This window comes from Dermacentor albipictus, chromosome 5 (genome assembly GCF_038994185.2).
Source record: "Dermacentor albipictus isolate Rhodes 1998 colony chromosome 5, USDA_Dalb.pri_finalv2, whole genome shotgun sequence".
NCBI classification, from domain to species: Eukaryota; Metazoa; Arthropoda; class Arachnida; order Ixodida; family Ixodidae; genus Dermacentor; species Dermacentor albipictus.
Window position 1 is genome coordinate 153,635,594 of NC_091825.1, and position 25,428 is coordinate 153,661,021.

The 25,428-nt window shown below is 44.2% G+C and overlaps 1 protein-coding gene across 4 annotated transcripts in view; it reads left to right on the forward strand.

The window, feature by feature from the left end:
• Itpr (Inositol 1,4,5,-trisphosphate receptor) overlaps positions 1–25,428 on the forward strand; it is a 153,156-nt gene that overhangs the window by 40,375 nt on the left and 87,353 nt on the right. For 2 of the 4 annotated variants that reach the window (XM_065432316.2, XM_065432318.2), the window contains exons 18-26: positions 2,073–2,124; positions 3,754–3,877; positions 5,367–5,591; positions 8,016–8,093; positions 10,363–10,503; positions 11,307–11,324; positions 12,794–12,919; positions 14,634–14,834; positions 16,341–16,561. In XM_065432316.2, coding sequence (XP_065288388.1) covers positions 2,073–2,124; positions 3,754–3,877; positions 5,367–5,591; positions 8,016–8,093; positions 10,363–10,503; positions 11,307–11,324; positions 12,794–12,919; positions 14,634–14,834; positions 16,341–16,561 — 1,186 coding nt within the window. The remainder of the gene's footprint in view (positions 1–2,072; positions 2,125–3,753; positions 3,878–5,366; positions 5,592–8,015; positions 8,094–10,362; positions 10,504–11,306; positions 11,325–12,793; positions 12,920–14,633; positions 14,835–16,340; positions 16,562–25,428) is intronic. The other 2 variants (XM_065432317.2, XM_065432319.2) reach the window with 1 other exon arrangement.

A 25,428-nucleotide genomic window follows, 5' to 3' on the forward strand; every position in this document is an offset into this window, starting at 1 on the left:
GCCATTTTTCGCCAATATAGCGGAACTGCTCCGCCCAAGGCGCGCGCCCGTGCTGTGCTGGAGTATAACTTGCCCTTCACAGAGTCTGAGGTACTGTGCAGTGCTAGGGCTTCAATAAAGCCGGTGAATGAAAACAGATTAGTAAGGCCGGCGCACCTCTTTTGCCTCCCCACGCATTCAAGGATGACAGGGTGCATACGCACTCAGATGCACTTCTCCAACTCAGCTCTTATCCCTCCCGAACTCTAGGGTGCCTCAGTGTGCGCACCCTCCCGCCCCGATAGGGTGCAAGGCACCCTATCGAACTCTAAAGTCAGTTGAACTTTTTCAAACTTGGGCACTCCATGCCATCTGGCAGAGGGCGCGACAGTTAAGTTAGGTGGCACTTGGTGGTGGCACGGCAGAGAGCAACAGTGACACAGTGGCTCGCATCCCATCCTCTTTATGGCTACTTATGCTCCTTTTGTATTATATCCTTAGTTGCTGACGATTGCTACACATTCTCGGCATGATGAGGTACAATTTAATATCATTGTTACATTTATTTATAAATACCTTACAGCAGTTTGTCGGAACGAAACGAAAACAAAATGAAAAACAAAAAAAGTGGTATTTTTGATTGGAACAAAAACCACCAAAACGTTATTTATTGTTTTGTTTCGGAGTGAATCTGAAATATTTTTTATTGGTTTTCGGTTCAAGGGGAAAGTCAGCAATCCGAAACAACCGACGTAAGGCAACGTTAGAATAAGTGCGCAACTCAGCGGTCCGCCTAAGCACTTGTCTCAGGCAGGGATAGTGCGAGCGATAGCCGCGGTCAAGCACTCCACTAATCTAAGCCTACTCCTCGGTGCATTTGCAGATTGGCAGCATAGTAAAACCCAGGGCTTGTGCGCTGGAGCGCTTATCGTTTCATTTTCTATGGGTACAACGCTTTGTTATGAAATTTTTATCGTGATTTCATGTTCGTTTAAATTGATTTTATCGTAACAGTGGCCTTGCATTTCAGCGAGTACACACAATGATGTGCTGCTTCTGAGATCAAGATCTCAGAAATCATAATTCACTTATTGAAAAAAATAAATTCTATGTGTTTATCGTTGCTTTGCTTTGAAAATTTTAGCATGCGAACCAAAACCGTTACGAACCGTTACAGATAATTTTTTTTTTTCGTTCCAGAGCAGGACCGAAACAGAACTTTTTTAAGTTGAATGCAACTAAAACCTTAATGAAAAACATTTTGTTCCAACACCCTGCCTTTGGAGAGCCCTCGCTCGTGGGGCATTGTGTAAAGAAGGCAGTACAATAAACACATGCATAAAGATAAAAAAACATTAACACTTTAACAAAGTAAAACATTGATTAGTGCAATAAGATGCAAATGAACCCAATAATTAAAAAGGTACACTGTAAAAGCAAGAGAGTAACAGTATCATTCAAAATTGAAAAAACGAAAATGAAAATGCAACAACGAACAAAAAAAGCAACTTTAACTCAATGGCAGCAATGATATATGCAAAGGCAGTGGTGAAATTGGCCAATGCAAAACATCAGACTTTGGAGCATAGATATTTTTTTTAAATTATCGTAAAATTTTGCATGATCTTGCTCTGATACAAGGTTATCTAGAAAGTCATTCCACAAATGGATAGCTTGTGGAAGAGCTGATAGGTTAAGTGTGTCAGTATCACTGCACACTAATTTAAGGTAGTTATGCAGTCTGTGTGAGGTTCCATGAGAGATCATACTGCACAAACATAGAAGCTTCAGTTGCAGTAATTTTTCAACTTCAATATGTTTAGATGCAAGTATGAGCATATCAAGTTGACGTTTGACTGTGCCTAGATTTTGCCTCTTGCAGATTTTACTTTTATAATTATATTTTTCTTTTGATCAAGTTATCTTATAGTCACATAATTTTTTGCATTGTTTATTACTTTCCTATAAGCATGCCAATGCCTTCACAGCATATGCTACTCGGAAATAAAGACTCTGTCAGTGCTAGCTTTACATGGGAATGAAGACAACAATGCCCTTGATGGTGGTAGCTGATCTACTCTTTATCACTACAGGTGTGGATATGGAGCGTATTGGCAGGGAGGCTGAGGCCATCTTCGGAGGCACGTGAGTAGCAGCTGACTGTATTGTCATTGTCTTCTACTGTGAGAAACGATGGCAAATGAACTGTCGGGGATTGTTTGTTTATTTTTATTTCATTCAGCATGCTGCAACCCTGAAAGGCTATCGCAGGAGGGGGGGAGTAGAAAATACGGAGATGACAAAGAAGGAAAAAAAAATGCAGAAAACAAAACAACATGCTATAAAAATCAGTGGTTAACAATATAAAAGAGGAATTAGCACACAGTGAAGATCGAACGTGACCGGGTAAAGCATTTAACATTTGTATAGTGTGGTAAAAAAAAAAACTATTTAAATACATCGGTGTGGTGATGAAAAGGAGACACATTCAACTCATGGTGGATTGTGGTGAATAGGTCTAGCAGGTGTGATGTAGCTGCTAAGTACAGGAAATTGTGGAGAGTTAGTCAAAGTGTGGAAAAGCTTAGACAATTTGACGTGACAGTGGGAAGAGAGTGTGGCAAGCTAAAGATTTTGAAAATGGGAACTAAGTGAAAAATACCTGTCGTAGTGATAAGTGAAGCTTACAGCTTTCTTGTGGACATGCTCAATTTTATTGATATCAGATATTTTGTCTGGGTTGCATACGACCAAGCCATACTTGAGTACTGGATGAAGTAGTGCTATATAAGTGAAGAGCCTTGTGTTACCTGTTTCTAACGTGTGCCTCTTGTTTATTTTATTTTTTAAAGAAAATTGGGTCGGAAACCGCGTTCACGGCGTTCGTATGCTTTGCCGCATAACTGGCAGCATTGCGGCGAAGCTGACTTCAAGAAACCGGCTGTCACTGTGCGACACATAATAAACCTTTGCCAATTTTTCTTGCTAAAGGGCTCGGCGTGCGTTTGATTTCTGCTTTGATTAGGAGCTTTAATGTTATCTCTACGTTTTCTTTTTTGGGACACATAGAAAGTGGGAACGCATTAGAATCAGTGGTGTGTTTTGACATTTTTTCTCCATCTCATTTAATTCGACCCGCCGGATAATTTGATCGATATTTTCTGTCCCGTGCGTGCGCGCGCACGCACGCACGCACGCACGCACGCACGCACGCACGCACACAAACACACACACACATACACACACACACACACACACACACCCTAGCGGTAAAATAGGTTATAGGATACATCATTTAATAGTAAAATGCAGGGATGCGTTTTTGGCATAGTGTAATGTGCACACCGATTATTGTGTGACTCTTGCCATGACTTACATAGAGTATTTTAATATTTGGGCATCAGTTGCATGTGCAAGGAACTTCGCTGTTTAGACTCCTACCTGGCTATCTATGTTACAGTTGTAGTGTTCCTAAGATGCAAAATTAAGTGGAATACAAAGCTTAATAAAGACTAATGTATTCCGCCGCTTTATTCTGCTGGGAAATCCTTGCCCTGTTCTCTTCACCTGTACCTCTTGTTCTCCCCTGTATTTAAACACAGCCCGCTTCAGCAATTACCTAACAACCCACACCACTGTAAACCCCGCAATATGTGCTCATTATACAGCTATCACTGTAGAACACGTAAATAGTGTCTCTTTAGTATGAAACACTTTTATTGCCCTGTGCTCTTCTTTGTGTTAATGTCTGTCGTCTTGTTTGCCAACATGCAGGGAAGACTTGGGTGATGTTGACTTGGATGGCGAGGGTGGGCGCACATTCCTCCGAGTGTTGCTGCATCTGACCATGCACGACTACCCTCCTCTTGTGTCGGGGGCCCTTCACCTGCTCTTCAAGGCATGTTTGGCTTGAAGATTACTTACTGACTGGCATTACTGACTGCCCCATAGCAGTTGCACTGAAGGAGTCATCTAGTCGTCTTAACCCTTTTTGAACTGCAAACAACTCCTGGTTCTTTTTGCTGCTTCTGGTGCCATATTTTCGTTAGCACAATGTGACTTCTTTTTTGGTGCAGTTACAGCTTAAGCTCATGCCTTTCTTGTGGTAAGCTCAACCACGAGGTGACTGAACTTTTTGTGAATGCCGAAATCAGTGAAAACACTGACATGCATGTGCAGGAGGGGAACATGTCTTTTAGAAAATAAACTCTAGGAAAGGGAAAGAGGTGGATATGGATGATGGTGCCAATCTATTGAACAGCCTCATTAGTGCAATCACATTTTTTTATAGCATCATCCATGTATGTACCCATTTGGACCTTTGTGCAAGCGCAGCTAGCGCAGGGCATTTATATCTGCTTCCTTGATGCAGTTCATCATATCCTGTAGCGTAATGCGCAATGTGGTGCCGTCATGCATGCCCACACAGGCTCAGATCATTTTAGTGGATTGTGCATCACAGTGTGCTAAAATATTTCATTCTATGCCCATGTCAATGGTTGAACTGTGCATGAATGATTGATATCAGAATCATAATACACTAAAACCTTGTTGTAGCAGAAGCTGAAGAGAGAGCCAGAATTACTTGGTTATAGTGTTCATTACTTGTTATATTCATTAGTGCATCTACCGCAGTATGAATATCTATGGGGATTTCAAGGGGAACTTCATAACTTCATTTACTTTGTTATATTCATTATTGCATTATATCCTGATTCATTATAACAATGTTTGACTGTATAGTTAGTTTGATCTCCACTGGGCATTGCAGATTCATAAATGAGGACTTTTTCTGGGTCATCCAATATTTGCGCTAATACTGTGTTAACATTGTTAATCATTTATTCATGCGCTGCTCACCAATGGAAGCAAGTAACGATCTTTACTTATTACTGTGTAATGAATTGTGGCTTTTGTCACTAGCTAAGGATGCTTGCTCTGCTGTGGTATATCGCATCATTTTGATACTGTCTTACTTTATTTTGTGACTTGCATAAAGAAGCACTGTTGTTTATGCACAAACATGCATGCGTACAGCAAAGGTTGTTGCACAAGTTTAAGCAACCACGAATGAGATGTGAAGTCACGTGTATGACCGGAGAAATCAGTTAGTCACCTATTTACTGGACACTTTTTTTTTGTGCCGTTGTGCTGCTGGACAATTATTATGTGGTGCAGAACTGTGTGCTGCTGTGCTTGTAGAAAGCAATGCTATGCACTTACTCTGCAAGATTTTTGATGGAATTATGCTCTTGGCCACTGCTTATTGCATAACTTTATTTACTTATAGCATTAGGGTGTCATTGGCCAAGTGTAGAGAGTAGCAGTTGCACTGCTGGCTGACAGCAGTGCAACCGTTTTTTCTTCTCCTTGACTTTCTGGTGCAGCACTTCACCCAACGTCAGGAGGTGCTGCAGGCATTTAAGCAGGTGCAACTACTGGTGTCTGCCAGTGACGTGGAAAACTACAAACAGATCAAGACTGATTTGGACAAGCTGCGTAACCTGGTAGAGAAGTCTGAACTGTGGGTGTTCAAGGCCCGTGACGAGGACCCTGACCACGACCAGGAGCTTGACAAGAGGCTTGTGCTTCAGGGTGATTCACTGCGACCTGTGAGCCTTAACCTAGCCTTGGATTTTATTTTCATTTATTGTGGTTCATGTTCACAGTGTCTGCACTGCTATTTGTGTTAACGTATGTTTGTATGTGATATGCACATTTCTCAAGTTGTGGAGATGGGTTTGCACAAAGCTCACCCTATGAGCAATGGTCATGAAAGGGCATGGCGCTCCTCCACTCCGTAACGCACAAAGGCGCTACGGCAGGGTTCGTCAACTCTCCAACACAGTGTGGAGAAGGCTCCAGAGTCAGATCGCCAACAAACACGGGTTTATTGACCCAATATACAGCACAGTGCGACAGTCACAGTGTTTACGGGCAAAGGCTCACCGCAAGGCCGATCAACTATGTGCACCCGCTGCACTAGGGAAGTAGTCCACCAAGCATGGGAATGAGAAGTCGTGGGAGCAGAGATCCCATGTAGCCAACTTGTTGTGGGCCTGTGAGCACCTGCTGCGGTGATGAAGCGCTCAGTGGAAGAGAGCTAGGGTGGAGAAGGTGCGTGGGGGCCGCCACTCGAGAATCCAATGAGGACACATCCCAGTGACGTATGCCTGTGTGGTGACTCGACATAGGGGCATAGAAGCACGGTTTTCATGGGAAATTAACTCTGGCGTGCTAGCCGTGTCCACCATGTTTCCATTGCAGTGGCAGTTCCTGGAGATTGAGCTAATTACAATGTGTGAGGTGGGGAATGAGGCAGGGGAAGGCACCTTAGTCCCGACACCCTAAAGGCTACCAACAATGCTTTCTTTTGCTCGTGTACGTGTGAAGTTCGGAGAGTTCATAGAGCTGTGCAAGAAACTGACATTAAATGTTATATCTAGGCAGCATTTCTGTCATTTCCTGCATTTTGTTGAAAAGAACATTTGATCATGGAGCAATTGTGATTGTGGCAGCTGGCATTATGTATGCATTTTGAAGGCTACTGAAACAAAACAGCAGTTTTGGTGCTCTAAGTTTATTAATGAGGCACTAAGGAGGAAAATAGTCAATGTTAGATTTTTTTTTTTACTCTCTAGGGGCCACTGTGGAAATGTCCAGAAAATTGAATGGATGCCTTTTATTGCCCCCGTGGGCTCAAATCGGCACAGGCATGACCGGAATAGCTCTGAAGGTCTGCCAGTACACATATAAGGCGTATCGGTGCACACGTGTATAATTAAAGGATGCATACTGTGTCCCATTATGATGACCCCCGATGAGCGCTCTTAGAATGTTTCACCGCATAGCACCGCCGTATTGCGGCCAAGCTGACTTTTGGGAACTGTTTTTATGTGACAGTTGACTCTTGCCATGCCTTTTGCGCTTCGAAGCCATCGGCGAATATGACAAATGCGGAGTTGGCACCATTGTTTGCAGTGGCAAATTTTTTTCAATGAAAAACGTGGTATCTAAAAGCAAGAAGCTTAGAAGTGAACATCGAAGCAGCTAGGCGTAGCATTGCCACGGTGGTGGCTACAGCTGCCAGCAGATTGGTGTGCGAGAGTGCCAGTTCGAGGTTGCAAGATAATCAAAATGGCAGCAGTGGTGGCTTAGATTAATGTCGTTTCAGGCCTGCGGTCACGACAGAAAGTCCAGAAAATCGAACGGCTAAGGGTTTCATCGTCCAAAATTTCAGACGTTCTTATGCATTGGTTCTGCGAAGTACTTGGCAGTACCGTGAAGGCGTCAGAATTATCAGCCATGTCTTAAAAATCAGGCATCTGAAATATCAGTTGTTGAATGCAATACATTAAGCTCGATTGGCAAATTACAATTCTGTAACACCAAGAAGGTCAGTTTTACTGTGAATGGAGTCCTTCTAAAGCAGAAAAGGTTGCAAATGCAAAACTGGTAGTGATGTCACCTTGAAGTTTCTTGTGTCATCATGTACTGTAAGAGCATCTGCTGGGTATTACTTAATAGTTTATCAATAAACTATTAAATAAATACTATAATCAGGCAGACATTGTAAGCTACGGTTATTGCTAGAAAATCTTCCCTGGGCAAGCTGAAAAATAAGTGTTTTCGATGAAAAATTATGTGTACTCAATGCATAAACTGTCCCATAAGCTCCACTTAGACACTGCAACTAAATGGGTCATTGCTGTCACTATAGAGGTCAGGCACATGTGTTCTGACTGGTCAGGTTTGAATTATCCGGCGAAGGGTAATTTTAGGATCGAAATAATGAAAGTTTGGGCCCATATAAATGCATGGGTGCCGGCCGGGATTTTGGGCTGGGATCAAATTAACCAAAAATCGAATTACCTAGAGTGTAATTAACGGAAGTCTGCTGTATCCAGTTTGAATCAGAAATTTCACTATTCTAACACCCCTATAACGTTCTGGTATAGCTTAACTGATTTTTCTCTTTAGTGTCTCTTTAAACATGCATGTGTGATTTCATGAAATCAGCTTTGTTGTGGCTTCAGGAGCTGGTTTCAGCAAAGGAGGCTGGAGAGCACGAAGGTGCGCCTGCAGCAGCGGACAACTACTCAATCATTCGTGAAGTAAGTGGAACACTGTGTGAGGCCTTGATAATGGTGTTTCACATCAGTAGTGATGAGTTGTAGTTATGACTGCCTTTCACTTATCGAATGGATGTGGATAAAATCATAATACATACCGGAGTATACAAGTTGTTTGACACAGTGTCGAAGAACAGGCTGTTGTACCCATCTGTTGAGGTTACTGTGAAGCACCCACTGCTTTGTGCTTGCTTTGTTCACTCTATGATCATGAGCCATGCACTTTTACAATGATATTTATTTTTGTTTCCTTTGATATTTCATCTGATTCTATATTCCAGTACTCATCAGTATATTAAATAGCCTTGCTTGAGGTGAGAGTTTCAGTAGTGAGTAGGAACTATAAAAAAGGCCGTATTCTACAGTGTCAGCAGTGCTTGTGAATTTGAGTATATATAGCAAGTGTGGATATTGTGTAGCTATTTGCCTCCTATTATCGGAAAATTAGTGTAACTATGCATGTTTCAAATGAGAAGCGCATGTGGCTGCTAAGTGGTGGTACTGCTGTGCTGAGCAGTGGAAGGTTTGTCTGCTGATGTCTTCAAGTGTATAAGAAGCACACCGTATTGTGCCTGGCACCTTTCATAAGGATAACATTATCGTGAAAGGTAATTACTATAGATGAAATTGCTACAGTCGAGCCTGGTCATAACAAACACCTTCATTGCACAAAATGTGTTTGCTATATAATATATTATTATAATTCGATTTTCCTTCCAATCTACCGATAAAGAACAGAGTAAGGTGCGGAAGAGCTGCTTTATTACCAAAAGTTACGTGCACTATGCTACCCTAGTAGAGATTGGTATTTGTCTCAGTAATGTCGACCCAATAACAGCGCTCTCCAAGATGCACGTGGTCTTAGGAAAGTCCCTTGCATATACAAATGCTTTAATATGGTGCTTGAACAAGGCGGTTCAGCAGTGAATGCCTGTGTGATGTCACATTTGCAGCAGCACATGTGTGAGCCAGAAAGAATAAACAGATAAACTAGAAAGAAAAATTGGAGGACGCTTAAGCTTCGCCTTCAAGAGTGGAACGCAACAGCGTTCCCGTCGACCCGCCAAGGGGTGTAAGACAATGGGCTACGGCGCAGCGATCACTTACGAGGCGCCCTGCATAGGACGGGGTGAGCGTCGAGCAACGCAGCGTTCGGCGCGGCAACGAAACGTGCGCCTGAGCAAGTGGAACGAACCAAAGAACTCGGTGTCTCGGAGGGGGAAACGACGCACGCCAGCACCCGTGAGGGAGCAAGAAGAAACGTTGTCAGGGGAGAGGGAGTCCGGGCCGCGACACGCCTCGCACCTGTCCCCGCACAACCCCAATGCGCGCGTGGCGCGCCACCTGTCGGGGCAGCGCCGTACATTGAGAGGAGGGGGTTTTCTGTGTTTGCCGCAAGATGGCTCTCCGTGTGCGGAAAGTGCAGGAGAAATGTAGCAGAAACGCACTTCGCTACTCGTGTAACTGCGACTTCTGTAAGTTACATGTTCATAATTACCAATATACACTGCAGTATAACTTTCTACGGCTCGTTTCTAAGGCAACACCGCATTCACTAGAGGCGCTTTTGTACCGCTTTGAAGCATTGAACTCGTGGCTGAGTGGTAGCGTCTCAGTCTCACACTCCGGAAACCCTGGTTTGATTCCCACCCAGCCCATCTTGCAAGTTGTTTTTTATTCATGAAGTGCCTGCTGGGATTTATCGCTCACGGCCAATGCCGACGACACCTGCTTTTCTGCTACACGAGCTCCTTAACGCTGTCGCGTTAAAACTGAGGTGCTGCACTAATTGGCTCTTTCATGCAGCATGTGCTGTGGAGGCACCATGCAGCCTTTTCCCAGCCCACGGCCCATCAAGACACAGTCATGCCTTAGTTTATTTTGTTCTTCATTGTAACCAAACTGAGTAGGATGCCTGGTCATTATAAGTGGGCAGCTCTCCCGTAGACAGCTTGTGAAACATTTTGGATGCACAAAAACTGTTTGTAGTAGCCGGAAGATCGCTCTAAATGGCATTGTTATATGTCTGCTCAACTATTAGGAAAGTAAGGAAGACACGCATGAAGAGCCTGTTGAGCTGGAATGAGTATGAAGGGCAGGTAGAAGTATACAACTGAAATGATCTTAGGTAAGCTTAGTGAGAAATGAAAAGAAGGCTTGGTGTGCAGCAAGTAACATGTCAGAAGCGAAGTAACATCTTTGACACCATCTATGGGCTGAACAGTGGTCTCTTGCCATTTCTGCATTCCAGATCTTGGAACGCTTCACCAAATTGTGCTACCAGATTGGAGCGGGTGGCACCAAGAAGCAGCGCAAGCATGAGCAGCGTCTGCTTCGCAACATGGGAGCACATGCTGTGGTCCTTCAGTTGCTGCAAATTCCCTACGACAAGGTATACCAGGGGTCCCACCTACATATTGCAGAAGGCTGGGTGCCTAATTAGCTGTGGAGGAAGTAGCATAAAGAGTTGGTTAAATTTTCACGGTGAAGCTGTTATTGTGGATGGGGTGAAGAATGTCTGCTGCAAAACATACACTTTAAACATATGTTCTAAAAGTTGGCAAAATTAAACAAGAAGGTTATTGGAGCTAAAGCAATGAAATTGGAAGGAAATGTTCAGGGTACTTCACTGCACATGCATGGCAGTGACAATCAGCTTTAGGGTCACATGTGGTACATTCCTGTAGGCTGTCATATATTTGTACATTTGAAATACTTGTGGTGCCATTTGTGTGCATTAGTAAATTGTTACATTCTGTGCAGTTTGGAATTTGTGAACTTAGTGAATGGTTTTCTTGCTGGGGCCATACGTTGACTTCAGCACCTTTTGGCAACCAGTGTAATTTGCTATGTTACAACAATTTACTTGATATGCTAATTGAGTAAAAGCAATGGGAAATTTTGTTATGCAATGAAAGAGTTGTTGCATAAATAGTCTTCTGTGTGGCCTTGTTGCAGCCATGTAAATGCTACTATGGATGGCAGCAAGGTTTACATTGCCAGTACCACTAGGTATTACAGCCTTTTGGTGTACTCATATATCTGCTGTTTATTTTTAAATGGATGACACTTTTCTTCGTAACAGTAACATTGTTATTGATATTTCAGTGTTGTTGCAAGTAAATGAAAATGTTTGAATTAACTCTGTGTAATTAGGAAAGGTGTGTTGATGATAGCATATTGTGTGCTTTGCAGATGTTGAATGAAAAAATGGTAAGCATGTGGACGCACTGTGACGTCCAGGTAGCATCACCATGCCAACAGATTCACAGGATGAGACAAAATTTACGATCTCTGAAAAATGTCGTGCACTGTATTTGCATTGCTCGATTATGATGCACCTTCTTTTTCTTGGAAAAATCACTTTAATGGTGATTGGTAATTGGCACACACTGCATGAGGAGCAACATGTAGCAGTGGCTGTGGTGCTGTTTATTTGCTAAAGAAAGGTGAAGTTTCTTTACTTAGTTCATTGCACAGTTACAAAATAACACCTTAGTCTCTGCTGTATAGCAGTTTATTTCAGTACATAGGCGATCTGATCTTATCATGCTGTTGGTTTAAATCTATCAGTGTTTCAAGTAAAGCTTCAAAGAACTTGAGCATCATATTGAAAGAAGTTGTCTTAATATTTGAAAAGTATTCGATTCATATTCATGCTCAATTTGGTTTTAAAATTTGCCATTTACATGCAATATACTCGTGGGCAACTTTCTGTGGCTTTGAAGGAAAAGCAGCAGAGGCAAAGTATGCAAAAGTGAGAGCGCTTATGAAAAGAGTCCCGCATTTTAATGCACATTAGTTTAGGCTGGGGAAGAGCAAACATAAACACCTTATTAGCAACAGTTAAATAACACAGAACACACCACTGAGTCTAAATGTTTACTTATTTTGTGGCTTTTCTCTTCCGCGTCTGGGGAAACGTGAAATCGTTGTACGTGGAAGCTGTGTCAATTCAGCGTCTGTTCCAAGCAGCCAAAAGCACTGTCAAATGTTGCCAGACTACTTGGCGCGGTAACACATGTGCAGCAGCCACGTACCCATAGCTTTCCCTTCATAGCCATAGAAAGTCGTCCACGAGTATAGTATATTCGCTGAAGGATATAGTTTTTATACTAAAAAAATGCACACCATAGCCACAAAACTTGGACAGTGACATGGATAGTACTAACTTCAAACAACTGATTTATTGAAGCTGCAGATTTGTGATTAAATGCAAAGAATCACGTACACACATCAGAGTACTCGATGCCTAATGGGACAACCAGCCAATGTAAGAGATCTCCGAGCCGCACAGCATATTTGGTGTGTGAGTTACGCGGTCACTAGCTTTATTTTTTATGTGTTCTGTACCTCCATTAGTTCTCATGCAGCTTGATATTGTGGCCTTGGCCAGAATCATTATTTCATATACGTATACTACATTGTTTACACATGCAATCCTTGTAGTGTCTGGGCAAGTTTGCTACTTCATTTCTCAAATTGAGCTAGTAGGCTTGCTCATTCAAGCATTCTGGCAGAGGACTATCTGTCCAATGTAGTGCTTTAATGGCACTAATATTCCTCTATGAAATCTGGCGAATCACATGAGGTCACACAGTTGGCAGTGAGAAATATTACCTGAGAGACATGCAGTGTTGGACACAGATCAATCTTTGTTGGGGCAATTTCTTGTTCTGCAGAAAGAGGATGTACGGATGGGCGAGGTGATGCGGTTGGCACATGACTTCCTGCAGCACTTTTGCCTGGGCAATCATCAGAACCAGGGACTGCTGCATAAGCACATTGACCTTTTTCTCACACCTGGGGTAAGCACAAAAGACATTTTGCTCAGGGAGGAGGCAATGTTTAAGGACTGCATGGAGGTGATGAAGCATGGTTTGGTGCAGCTTGAATTCTGGGATTTTTACATGCCAAAAGCATGATTTGATTATGAGGCACACCATAGTGGGGGACATCGGATTAATTTTGATCACCAGGGGATCCTTAATGCTCCCCCAGTGCATGGGACACAGGCGTTTTTGCATTTTGCCCCCATCAATGGTTTGGTCTAGCTAGAGGAAAGGCTGAGAGATGGCAGTTTTTGTTCCTTGTCCCATGTTTAGTGCTGCTTGCTTCCCAAACACAGCAAGAGCTGCAACTGCCGGCAGGGCCACGGGAACAGCGAATAATGGAGCGGGGATGTGAAAGGACACGCTGTGTGCACACTTTATTTTCTGTCAAGGGGGGACTCTTCTAACATAGTGTCAGTGTTTCGGATGAAGTCATGCAGCTTCTCGTAACTGCCACACAGTCCTTACAACTCATTGCTGTAAGCAGCAGATAGTTCAATCATCTACATGGTTATGATATACAAGTCTTTGAGCTTTGTTGATAGGTTATTAAAGTATGATTGCTGTAAGGCAGCGTTGGTAGTACCCTAATATTGATCCTGCTTTAACAGTGATGAGCTGGTTATTACCATTGCATGACATGTGTGTTGAAGAGAGGCGAAGGGTTAAGGGACCGTACAGTGACTAAGAATAAAATCTTATGCTCAGAGTTAGACATAGGCAACAAATGTATGTTTCCTGTTGTATTGTCCCTATGCATTTTACTTTCAAGTTTCTCCTTAATCACGCCAGCCTTATGCACCAAGATGCCAGGGCAAGATTGTAGCCTTAAGGCAAACTGTTGATTAGGATGCTTTCTCATCCTCTAAAACTTGCCGTGTGGTTTGCAAGCACTATTAGCTTAATGCCGGCCCAAATATTGCAGTTTCCAGATTGTTCAAAGTGGACAAGTTCTTATCACTGAAAGCTTTTGCTACAGATGAGCTGTTTTAGCGACAAAATTCACTTGACTCCAATTGGCACTCTCACAGTGTTATCACTTCCGAGGTCGCCTCACTGCCTTTATCCGGTTCATGGCTGACAAAAGGTAGCTTTAGAAATAGTGTCACCAAGCAGCTTTGGTACTCAAAACCCCAAGCTCTTTTGTATGCCTTTTGCCTTCTTTTGTTCTCTCTTTGCATTGTTTTGTACACCTGAGCAATGGTATGTTCCAACTTGGGTCCCCTATTTCTAAAGCTCCCTAAAGCCTTGCACCTTGCAGATGATGCCCTCATCTGCATACATGACTGATTTTCTTTCTCTGCAAGTGCTGAAAATGTCATTCCAGCTAGCGCAGTTTTCACCTGTTAATACCGAGTGTAAACCTTGAAGATGTCTCAGGACCCAAGGGAGTCTCGATGAAGGAGGCAGCAAATTCTTGAAACACTATTAAAACACTGTTACATAAATTAAAACTGCAAGAAACACGAACGAAGGCTTGTAGTTCAATCCACAGCGCCAAGTAGATAGCCAAACATTCTCATTGAATGTTTTGCAGAGATTGTTTAAAAGCCTCACTCCGAGTGACACAGATTTAGGGTTCTTTCTGATGTTTCCTTTGGCATGTAAAGTTTTCTGCCCTCTGTGATGTTTATTGCGTCATTGGTTTGCCCGTTTATATTACAAATCACTTCCATACTTTTGTGTGCAGCTGCTGGAGGCCCAGACACTGTGCAGTGTCTTCAAGGACAATGTAGGGCTGTGCACCGAGGTGACGGAACGAGTGGTGCAACATTTTGTCCACTGCATCGAGACCCATGGGCGCCACGTGGAGTACTTGCGTTTCCTCCAGACTGTTGTGAAAGCAGAAGGCCAGTATGTCCGAAAGTGCCAGGACATGGTCATGCAGGAGGTTTGTGCGCATTGATTTTGTGTTATTCGGATCTTGTTGCATCATTTGAAGACATATCTTAAGTTTAAAAAGCATGGGCTGCTTGTAAGGAGCAACCATCGAGTGGCTTGGAAGAAAAATGCATTAACTAGCACCATTCAGGGTGCCCAACCAGAAATCTCCAGCACCCTTCACAGGAGAAGCAAAAAGGCACTGAGGGGATGTTTGGGCTAAGTATGACAATGACTGTATGTGAAATACAGTTCAATTCCTGATAATCTGAAATCTCTTAACTTAAATCTAAGGAAAATTTGGACTGCTCTGTTGGTTCCGGCAAAGTCTCGTGTAATTGAATAGAGAAAAACTCCTGCAAATTCGAACTCGGAAGTACCATGCAACGGTTATTTTGGATGAACTCTCTCACTCCTATGCACTGCTTTTCGGAAAAACCCGAGCCAAAGGTAAAGGTTTGATCCATCGCTAGCTACCGGAATGTCGTGTGCTGTAAAAATGACGAGAAAAAATGTGCAGGAAGTCGTGACCGAACCAGCAAGCAGAGCAGGGCACACTTAATCACGTTATTGCATGCCCCCCCCCCCCTTTCCTTCCCAGCATGCGTTTGATCACATTACCGCGCACTCACCAAACGCCCCCCTCTTAGTGTGCGCTAGATCATGCCATGTCTAACATTGGGCATGTGGGAGTGTGGCGCACAAGCCACCATCCTTCTCGACTCACCCTTGCACACTTTCCTAGGCGTGATCTTATCACATTTGGACTTCATATGGAACCTGGGCTTCTTCCGGCACATGTCGCACGCTGAAGGAGGAAAGACAACACTTTTTCAATGCAAGCCCAGCGATGATTTGGGTTTTGCATACTGCACCGCAGAATTGATCGGGCACTATATTTAAAGGGCTCTCCTTGGTTCGAACTCCATTTTATTTGAATAAACTTCTGGTCCCCTTGGAGTTTGAATTAATGAGTCTACTGTAGTTACTGCAAGAGCACTCCTTCACTTCAAATAGTGGTGCATCATGTCTACCTGCCGCAGTGAATCACTGGCCACTTCTGCTGCTGTGTTCTGCTGCTGAGCAAAAGGTCACGGTCTTGATTCCTGGTTTTGGCAGCCACATTTCGAGGCCGGCTGAATGCAAGAATGCTCATGTACCATAATTTGTTACATGAGCAGGTGATCCCAGGTGATCACGAATAATTTCCCCCACTGCAGTCTCTCTCATAGCTTGATTATAGTTCTGGGATGTAAAATCGCATAATTTAATTGTTTGTGGTGGTGCTGTAATCATCTTGTCTCAAGTAGCTTTATGTGTATTTTGGAACTGATTTATAATTTATCAGAGAAAAAAAAGTTTAGTGTGAAGTTTACGTTTAGTTCAGCATGCCGGAATGCTGTGCTCCTCATTTTGCATATCACTTGTTAAGTCAGTGGTATCGTACAGTACATTGAAAAGGAACTGAGCAGCTTTGCATGGAGTAACTTGTATGCGCTTGTGTGTGGCTGCACAGCTGGTGGGGGCTGGGGAGGAGGCCCTGGTCCTCTATAACGACAAGGGTACCTCGGAGCAGCTGGTGGAGTTAATGCGCTCCGAGAGGCAGCGGCTTGACCCTGGCGGACCACTTCGTTACCACATCGATTTGGTCCGGCTCCTCGCCAGTTGCACTGAGGGCAAGAATGTGTTCACTGAGATCAAGTGCCACTCCCTGCTCTCCCTAGATGACATCTGCAGGTACGGCACTCAACTTCCTTCATCCACTTGCCATTGTACAGCTAGTGACGTACCCAAGAAGGCAGGTTTTACTGTAGTGTTCTTTTATGTGTGTATAGGAATGGAGAAGTACGATGATTTCACAACTTTTGTGCCAATAGTTTGATGTTTGGGTTCATTTTGACATTAGTTTTTTTCTTTTTTTCATCTTGGTAGCACTTTTCCATCTTGTTAGCAAATTTTTGTCTCCTTTCGGGGCAAAATACCTCAGTCTGAGCCTTGCTACTTTTTCTCCAAGTTTGACCGAGATAGTTTTGTTAACACTGTAACAAATACTGATTGGTCTGTAATTAACTCCCTGCACGATCCCGATCGAGCTCTTGAAAATTTATTTTTCTATCTTTTTACAAGCCGTTCGCGCTAACACCACTACCGCCAGATGCAAGAAACATTTTTAATTTCCCGGTAACCCTTGGGTAACGAGAGGTTTATTGACTGGTATGAGAAAAAAAAACATATACAAAAAGATAAAAAAGAAACCCTTTGATGTGCTCTTAGCGGCACGCTATAAAAATTATTGTAACATTCTGAATAACCTGCTAAAGAAGTCTAAACGACAGTATTACGAAAGTGAACAAAACACAAGAGCAATCCCAAAAAACAGTGGCAACTTCTTAATGCATTCATGAACTTACCTAAGTCCGGTAACACTACTGATAAAATAAACTACAACAATAAAACCCATACTGATTCTTCTAGCATAGCAAATAGTTTCAGTGACTACTTCTATAATATATACAGCAGTTGTCATATGAATACTACTTATCCCATTTATCGCTGCAATCATTCTTTTTTTCTCTTTCCCGTAACTGCAGATGAGATATGTTCCCCACGATATTAGCTCTAAAGAATACTAGCCCTGGCATAGATAACATTGCTGTATTTCATCTAAAACTTGTTGCACCGCTTATTTCTGATCTTATTTCTGAAACAAAAAGTGGAAACACTACGTGTTAACTAATACATGCGCAATAAGCTGGTATGGTTTATGTGGGTACAACGCACTATATTTTCAATGGCCGCTGAGTCGAGGATTTGACTTTACTACTTTTAAAATGAAACTACTGTTTAAGTGGGTACGGTTTAACGAGGTTTTACTGTATATGTATAGCTTTAGTGCTTTGTGTATAGATAGTGTGTGTGTCTGTGTATAGTGTACATCTTGTGCATTTGTCAGGGACACTGTTAAGTATGGCATTGTACAGCAGGTGGCTTAGCTTACTTTTTTAATATATTGTCACTCTTCCTGCTCTTCTCTACTTTCCTAGTTATTCCCTTAGCACCAGTGTGGAGTAGCTCCACCAGTGTGGAGTAGTAGTGGTATGCTCCATCCCTCCAACCTCCATCTTTCCATTCATTGAACCTCTCTCTTGGCATAATGATTAATTTTATATTGGCTTTGCCCTGGTTTGTTTGATAGGAAGGAAGAAACCTGCCAACACTTGTTAATTCACGTTTCTTGTTAATTCAGTTGAGCTAAGTGTGCTGGTGTCATGTTCACAAGGGGAGTGAATATGATAGGGTAGTGTGAATAAATAGGGGAGTGTGAATATCAAATTTTCAATTTTTAATCAAATGCAAATAATAAAAACCAAGTGTGAATCGAATAGAATATTTTTGTAATACAAATACTATTGGTTATCAAAAGTGAAATTTTTTTTGCCAACCAGAGGTATGAGAAAAGAAAAACGAAAAAGGAAGTATATTCCATAGCCTACAGTAGAATCTTGTTACAACGAACTTCACTGGACCGCTGAATTTAATTTCTTAATTTGAATTATCGTAGTACTGAAAAACCAATATTTTCATGTCAGTAATGTAACACAACGAAAATTACATACCTTTGCAACAGTTGCGCATACTCGCATGTAAATAATAAACAAGAATGCTGGGCACAGTTTAACTACAATGCATTGCTTGAAGAAGTCTGTAATCTTCTTCTGGTGAGTAGACAGTGTGGGATTCTCCTCCCGTACTCTTGGGACAAAAGAACGACAACACAGTAGTGCAAACAATCACAAGGGCATTTATTGCACCTTTCATAGATCAATGCCTGCTAGCCGAGTTGCTATCCACAAAACATGCTGATGGGCGCGCGACTAATCGCGGAAGTCCGACTCACCGCTTCCGGATAGCGAGCGAATATGTTCGCCCCTTGCTGGATACCAACGCCTGGTCGTTTGTGCGTATGGTCACGCGAACGGTGGCTCTTTCAAACGAGGCCTCACAAGACGGTCTCGCAGAAGCATGGATCGGCGCACGCGCGGCACGTCCGTGCTGCTTGCCGTCCCGAACCAAAGAGCAAGTGCCTTGTCTTTCCTGCACCCAAGTAACCTCGCCGCGAGGCGGCGTTAGCAGCGCAACACTCGCGCCATCTCTCGCACTGCACTTCAACCACACCGACCGCACCGAGCATCACGGCATCACGAAGGCCACGCGGCGAAGCCAGAATACAGAAGACGAGAGCTATGCGGGAAAACAAGATATCAGGGGACGCGTGAGAGTCACGCATCCCCACAACAGCAAGCGCTGCAAGACGAACGCCTTGACATCCTTGATCTTCCTCTGAACGTCATCGGGGACATCTTTACAGTGCTCGAGGAATGATCACATCTTTTCTAGAAAAACTAAAACATCCGAGTTGGAAACAGTCTCTTCCTCTTTGTGTGTTGATCCAGTGTTGGCATCGTCTTCGTCACTACTGCAATCTTCTTGCTCACGCACTTTATTCACGATGTCTTCGTTGGTGAGCTCTGCGGATGTAGCCGCTGTGCTGTCGCTGTCAATGTAATCATCGAAGGTCAGCGCGGTGTCGACGGGGAGCTTCTCGGTAAGCTTATTCCACAGTTCTGGGTTGAGCTCCCCTGTGTCCTCGCAGTCTTGTGCCGTAGGTCAAGCCTTTAAAAGGCCTGCCTTTCGCCAGCAGTTGCTGATCGTGCTTGCCTTGACGTTCCACCACGACCCTGTAAGCCTTTCTGCAGCTTGACGGATGTTTACCTTTGTGGGCAGCTTCAGTCAAATATTGATCGGGAGGCGCTGCACAAGACGCTTCCGAAATTTGGCATTCACACATCTGATGGTGCCCTGGTCCAAAGGTTGGAGCAAAGAAGTACAATTCGGGGGCATAAATTCAAGCTGCACATTGCTCAATCGCACATTCACGATATGCGCTGGGCAATTGTCAACAATTCAGTGTGTCATCGAGCTGCAGCAGCCACTGAGTGAACAATTCTTGCATCATCCACGCTTTTCTGTTGGCTCTGTAGTCGCAAGGCAGTGAGACAATGTTTTTCAAGCAGTGCGGCTTAGCAGACTTGCCAACAACTAGCAGCTTGAGTTTTTCGGTGCCCATGAAGTTGCAGCAGAACAGAACTGATCCCCGGAGACAAGATTTCTTTCCGCCCTTGCACCTGTCACCTTTGAAGTTCATCGTTTTGTCAGGCAACAACTGATAAAAGAACACTGTTTCATCGCCTTTGAAAACGTCGTCTGGAGAGAGAGACTCGATGATCTCTTAAAGCGCTCGTTCCGCCAAGCAACCGCACTCTTGGTATCTGCTGCCTTTTCTTCGCCACAAGCAACCTGCCACGCAATGCCATTCCTTTGCCGGAAGCAGTAAAGCAATCTGGCACTTACATCAAAACCAGAGATGTCCAAGGCGGCCGTGAACTGTAGCGCCTTCTCTTGAATAGTCGGGCCTGACAAGGGCACATCGTTTTGTCTGGCATCCTTAAACCACGTTTGGATGGTGTCGTTGACGTTCTGGTAGTTGCCAAGCTGCAAGCGTTTTCTTGAGGGAGCCAGCTGTGACTCTCGATGCAATTTCATGATCTTTTCCCGATCCTTGAGCATCATTACCATTGTTGAAGGGGGAATATCATGCTCCCTGCACAGGTTGACTTGCTTTCTTCTAGCATTCAGCTGCATCAAAATGCCCACTTTTTCTTTGAGTGAAAACTGGTGTCGCTTCTTTTTAGCGGGGGCCAGGAGAACTCATTGTCAGCAAAGCGAACGCACAACACAATCACAGCACCAATAACTTTGCAGCTCCTGCCGATCACTATCAACGTGGTGATGCTAGGCCTACGACGTAGTAGGAGAGTCCGAACATGACCATACGAGACGCTCACGCTGATGCCGATGCTGCTGGGGCTGTACCCATTGAAACGGGTTCCCCAGCGCATGGCTGCTGCTGCTGCGGATGATGATCATAGGTGTAAGCCGCAGGGATTCAGTACCAAAACTTCAACAGAACTTCGTAATAACAAAGCATCTTGGTGATTACAGGATTGAATTACGTACGTTATTCTGAAATATTCAGTAATCTGAAATTTGTGGTATTGAAAGTTTTTTTACATTGAAAATATAGGCATTTTGGCGGGGATCTAAAAAAAAAATTGTAAATCTGAAAAGTTTGTTAATGTGGTGTTCATAGTAACGAGATTTTACTGTAATACCTTACACTAAATATATGCTTTTTGGTCAACAAAATTCTCTAGTACAAAACTTTTGCTTGACAGTATCATAACTGCAGTCATGAAGGAAGGGTAGCTGCTTGACATGTTCGAGGAGCAGTGACACCCTCCTGCATGTCACAGTTCCTTCAGACACCAAAACGAGCTGCTCACAGGACGCACTAGTGTCTGGTATCGGCAAGTATCTCTTCACAAACGGAGCCAAAAGCTTCTTTTTGGCCCAATATTTCACCATGCATATATCTTTCAACCTCTGCTTTTGGAAGTGAAAATTGTTAACAGAAGCAATTGAATATTGCTACTAGTTGATCAATTTATAAAAGTCTTTTTTAACAGTGCCTAAATGGGAGGAGCTCCTTCAGAGGCAGGAGCTGCTCTCATTAAGTTCTTCAGAAGCTCTTGTTGTTGAGGACAAGTCTGGGTTCCTTGGTGCTGAAATTTTGCTTCTTCCAAAGCCAGGTTTTTTATCCAGATTGCCATTGAAGCATCCTGGTAGTACTCAATTACTTTAAAATGAGGGTCTAAAACCATTGCTTGGCTTGCTACTTCACCAAGTCTGCTGCTTGTAAATCATGTTTTCAGGCACTTAGCTAGATTAGTAGCAGACACAGAGGTTTCTGCCTGGCAGCTGGTGTCGTCCAGGCAGTGTGGGTACTTCAGCTTATAAAGTCGGCTCCGTGACAGTTCGCCCTCTTGCTCTGATATGCTTCACTTCAGGGCAGATATGCTTCACCGCAATAACTCTGTATGCTACGCCGTTTAACACAGCTATGCTGCGGCGAAGCTGACTTAAAGAACTAACAACAATTTCGGGGGATTCGAATATTTCCAATGGTAAATGTTTGTTTTGAATGAGTAATAATATATTCGAATTGATTATTCAAAGTTTTGAATATTCACACGCTACTACAAATAAGCATAAGAAGAAATATAAGGATTTGTGGGGTGATGAACCCTTTCATGCTGTAGGGACTTGGCAGGCTGACAGCGCCATCGGTCCATCTGGCTGGGTAGACTGACTTTTTGAGCTCTTTTTTTCGCAGCTGCATTTTTGTTTTAGTTGGACCAATTTCTGTGCAATTCCTGAGCACAGACAGGCCATTGCTACGCTCACGTATCTATGTAGGCCAGTAGTAAAATGTTGTTACGTGTCAACACCACCAAGGGTGTTAATTGAACGTTTGCCACATGTCAAAGCACCGCACCTCCTAACCAGACGTCAGCACTACGTGAACGACTAAAAGTGCCCCCCCCCCTTCCCTCCTCCCATTACCTGGAAACCGGAGAAAAGGATGAATGAGAGGGAACCCGTCAGCGAATGGATAAGCGCAGTTAATTAGACAAGTCAAATCACCTGGCAGGCTAAGCAAAGAAGAAAGACGGCGTGCAGTCCGGCTGCTGCAGGATTCCGCAAAAGGCCCTCAGCCCGCGCCTCACCTTGCAGGCTGAGCAAAGAAGAAAGACAGCATGTAAATTGGCTGCTGCAGGATTCTACGAAAGGATCTCAGCCCGACCTTCACCTTGCAGACAGGGCAAAGAATGGGGTGGGCCATGACGAACCAAACAGGTGTCACCGGGTGATTTCATTTTGCCACAAATTCCAAACCAGTTTCTTCGAGACGGAGTTACTGCGGGTTATGGATAGCGTGGCCGTGGTATCGCAATGGAGTCGACGTTGAGTCGAATGAGTCGAATGATGATTTGCTGCTGGACAGTCTTGAGATTCCCTAGTTGACTCGCCTAAAGAAGACGACGGAATTAAAAGCAGATACTTTTCGAGAGTGTGGACAGAGGGTCTTGATGTGAACTGAGACATTAACTTGCTTCTGCATGGAATGGGCTTCCACCCTGGAGCCATGTAACTAAGCTAAATAAACTCTTTTTCCTTCATTTTCTACAACTTGACGTCGTAGTCGATGGGCTCTTGTTGGATTCCCAGCCCTGAATGCCACTTTACCCGCAACAATATATACATGACAAAAGTCACATCCTTTTAACTGATTGTTAGATCTTGACTGACTTTAAGAATGTTGTTCAAAATATTTATGCATTAATATAAGGGCAACACTTTTATACTGTTGTTCTGGCAGCATGCAGTAGGAAATACCAAGGGTTCAAGTTTACTTAGTTTTACAAATATGCAGAAACTTACACCCCAGTGGTGCATAAAAGATATATAAAAATGAGGCTGCAAGGAATAAAACCTTGATCTTTGGGTTTAAATAGCTGTGAATGGATTTAACTGCTTTAGGTAATCAGCTCTTTAGGTATGCTTCAGGTCAAATGGCGTCCGCTTGAGCAGCAAATAGTGCAGATACATCATAGGGAGTGGTAACTTGCTGTAAATGCGAACACAAATTGACAAACTAGCACCAGTGTGTATTAATGCTTCCATGTGTACTACTTCTACTAAAACAGATAGCATATTATGCTGACGCGCTTGAGGAACTTTTGTCCCGTTTTGCAATGCAGCTTTTCTTCCAAAAACTGCACAATTAAATTTTGCGGGCGACGGTCGGCAAATTGAGAGGCTGGCCAAAGTGGCAACATAGAGTGACAAAGGGGTGATGGCGAGCAGCGGCTGGCACGACAGCAGCTAGGAGCCATCTCAGACGTTGCAGGTGGCAATGGAGAGTGGCCGGGACGCAGAGCATAAGGACGGCACTGGAAATTTGCCCCAGCAGAAAAGTAATCCCATTTGTATGTGTCAAATCCGCAACACTCGGCTTGCTGACCCCACAGGGGCGTCTGCGTCAGCAGGTGTTTGGTGTGTTGCGACACCACATACCCGAGCACACGAGGGTTGGACCCTCCCGCGTGTAGCCGTGCGCGGCTTAGCCGTGTCTGGGGAAAGGGGGATCCTGGAGGTTGAGCCGATGCTGGGTGTTCGGACCTTTAAGGCCCCCCGGCGGAGGCAACACACCTCTTTGGCCTCTCCTTCACGTAGACAGCACCCCCGGACTGACCCACCCGGGGGAAATCGGTAGTTGCCTTTTGCTGTGTCTCCGTACAACCTTCGTCTTTCCCTTACTTTCCACCTTTCCTGTCTCCTTCTCTCTTCTATTTACTTCCTTCTTCTTGGCGGCAAGGGTTAACTCTGTGTGGCTATCCAACCTTGGGTACACCATATTTGGTTATAGTGGCGGCGTACGACTGGCGTCGTGCAGACTTGCATGCAAGCTCTGCCGCGTCCCCTCATTGGGCTCCGTGGTGGGCGGTCGGCGCTGTTGCCGAATTTTTAGATATTTTCATGGAAACTTCTTTCCCCAACCTTCCTGATCGCCCTCAGAAACGAGGGCGCACCGAAGATGTATTTCAGTTTTTCGGACACCAAATCCAGAATTTTCCCCGATTCTATGTTATTCACTCTGAAAAGCCAAACAAAGCAGTGCGAAACATTTCACCATTCCTTGTGTCAAAGTCCTTGACTGATGTTTTTGGTCCAGGTTACAAGGTGTCGAGAAGGGCAAGCGGTGACCTACTCTTGGAGCTCCGCGATTTGAAACAATATGAAAAACTACCGAAACTAGTGTCATTTGGGGAGACCCACATAACAGTAAGCCCGCACCGTACAATGAACACCACCCGCGATGTTGTGTCGGATGATGATTTGCTTGAGCTGACTGAAGCGGAACTCCTGGAGGGCTTCAGCGAACAAAATGTGATCAATGTCAGAAGAATTAAGATGAGGCTGGATGGCAAAGAGATTCAGACGAAACACCTAATAATTACTTTTGGATCAAGTATCTTGCCCGAGTCAATCGAGGCCGGGTACATCAAGCTCCGTGTTAGGCCGTACGTGCCGAATCCACTCCGATGCTTCAAATGCCAGCGCTTCGGTCACAGCTCGCAGAGCTGCCGAGGCCGCCAAACATGTGCAAAATGCAGTGCCCTCGAACACACATCTGAAGCTTGTGAGAATGCTCTCCACTGTGTAAACTGTGATGGGGAACACGCCGCGTACTCGCGGTCGTGCCCATCCTGGAAAAAAGAAAAGGAAATTGTAACAATTAAAGTAAAGGAAAATGTAAGTTTCAAGGAGGCACGCAGGCGGGTATCATACCTGCCCAAGAAAACCTTTGCCGATGTGGCGCGTCAGGGGGCAGCGTCACAACGGCCTCCAGCGGCTGTCCGACCCACAAGTAGTGAGTCGGCAGCTACGCCATCTGCCCCCGCGGTGGTTGCAGCGAGCGCTGCTCCGCCAACCCAGCAGACGGGGCCATCGACCCCGAAGGTGGGCGCAGCCGAGGCTGCCCCAACCTCCGAGGCCCCTTTCAGCGCTGGCAATGGCCAGCGCACCCAACTCCCTCAGGGAGCCCCATCGACCTCCGGGCTGGTGGGCGCAGGGGTCTT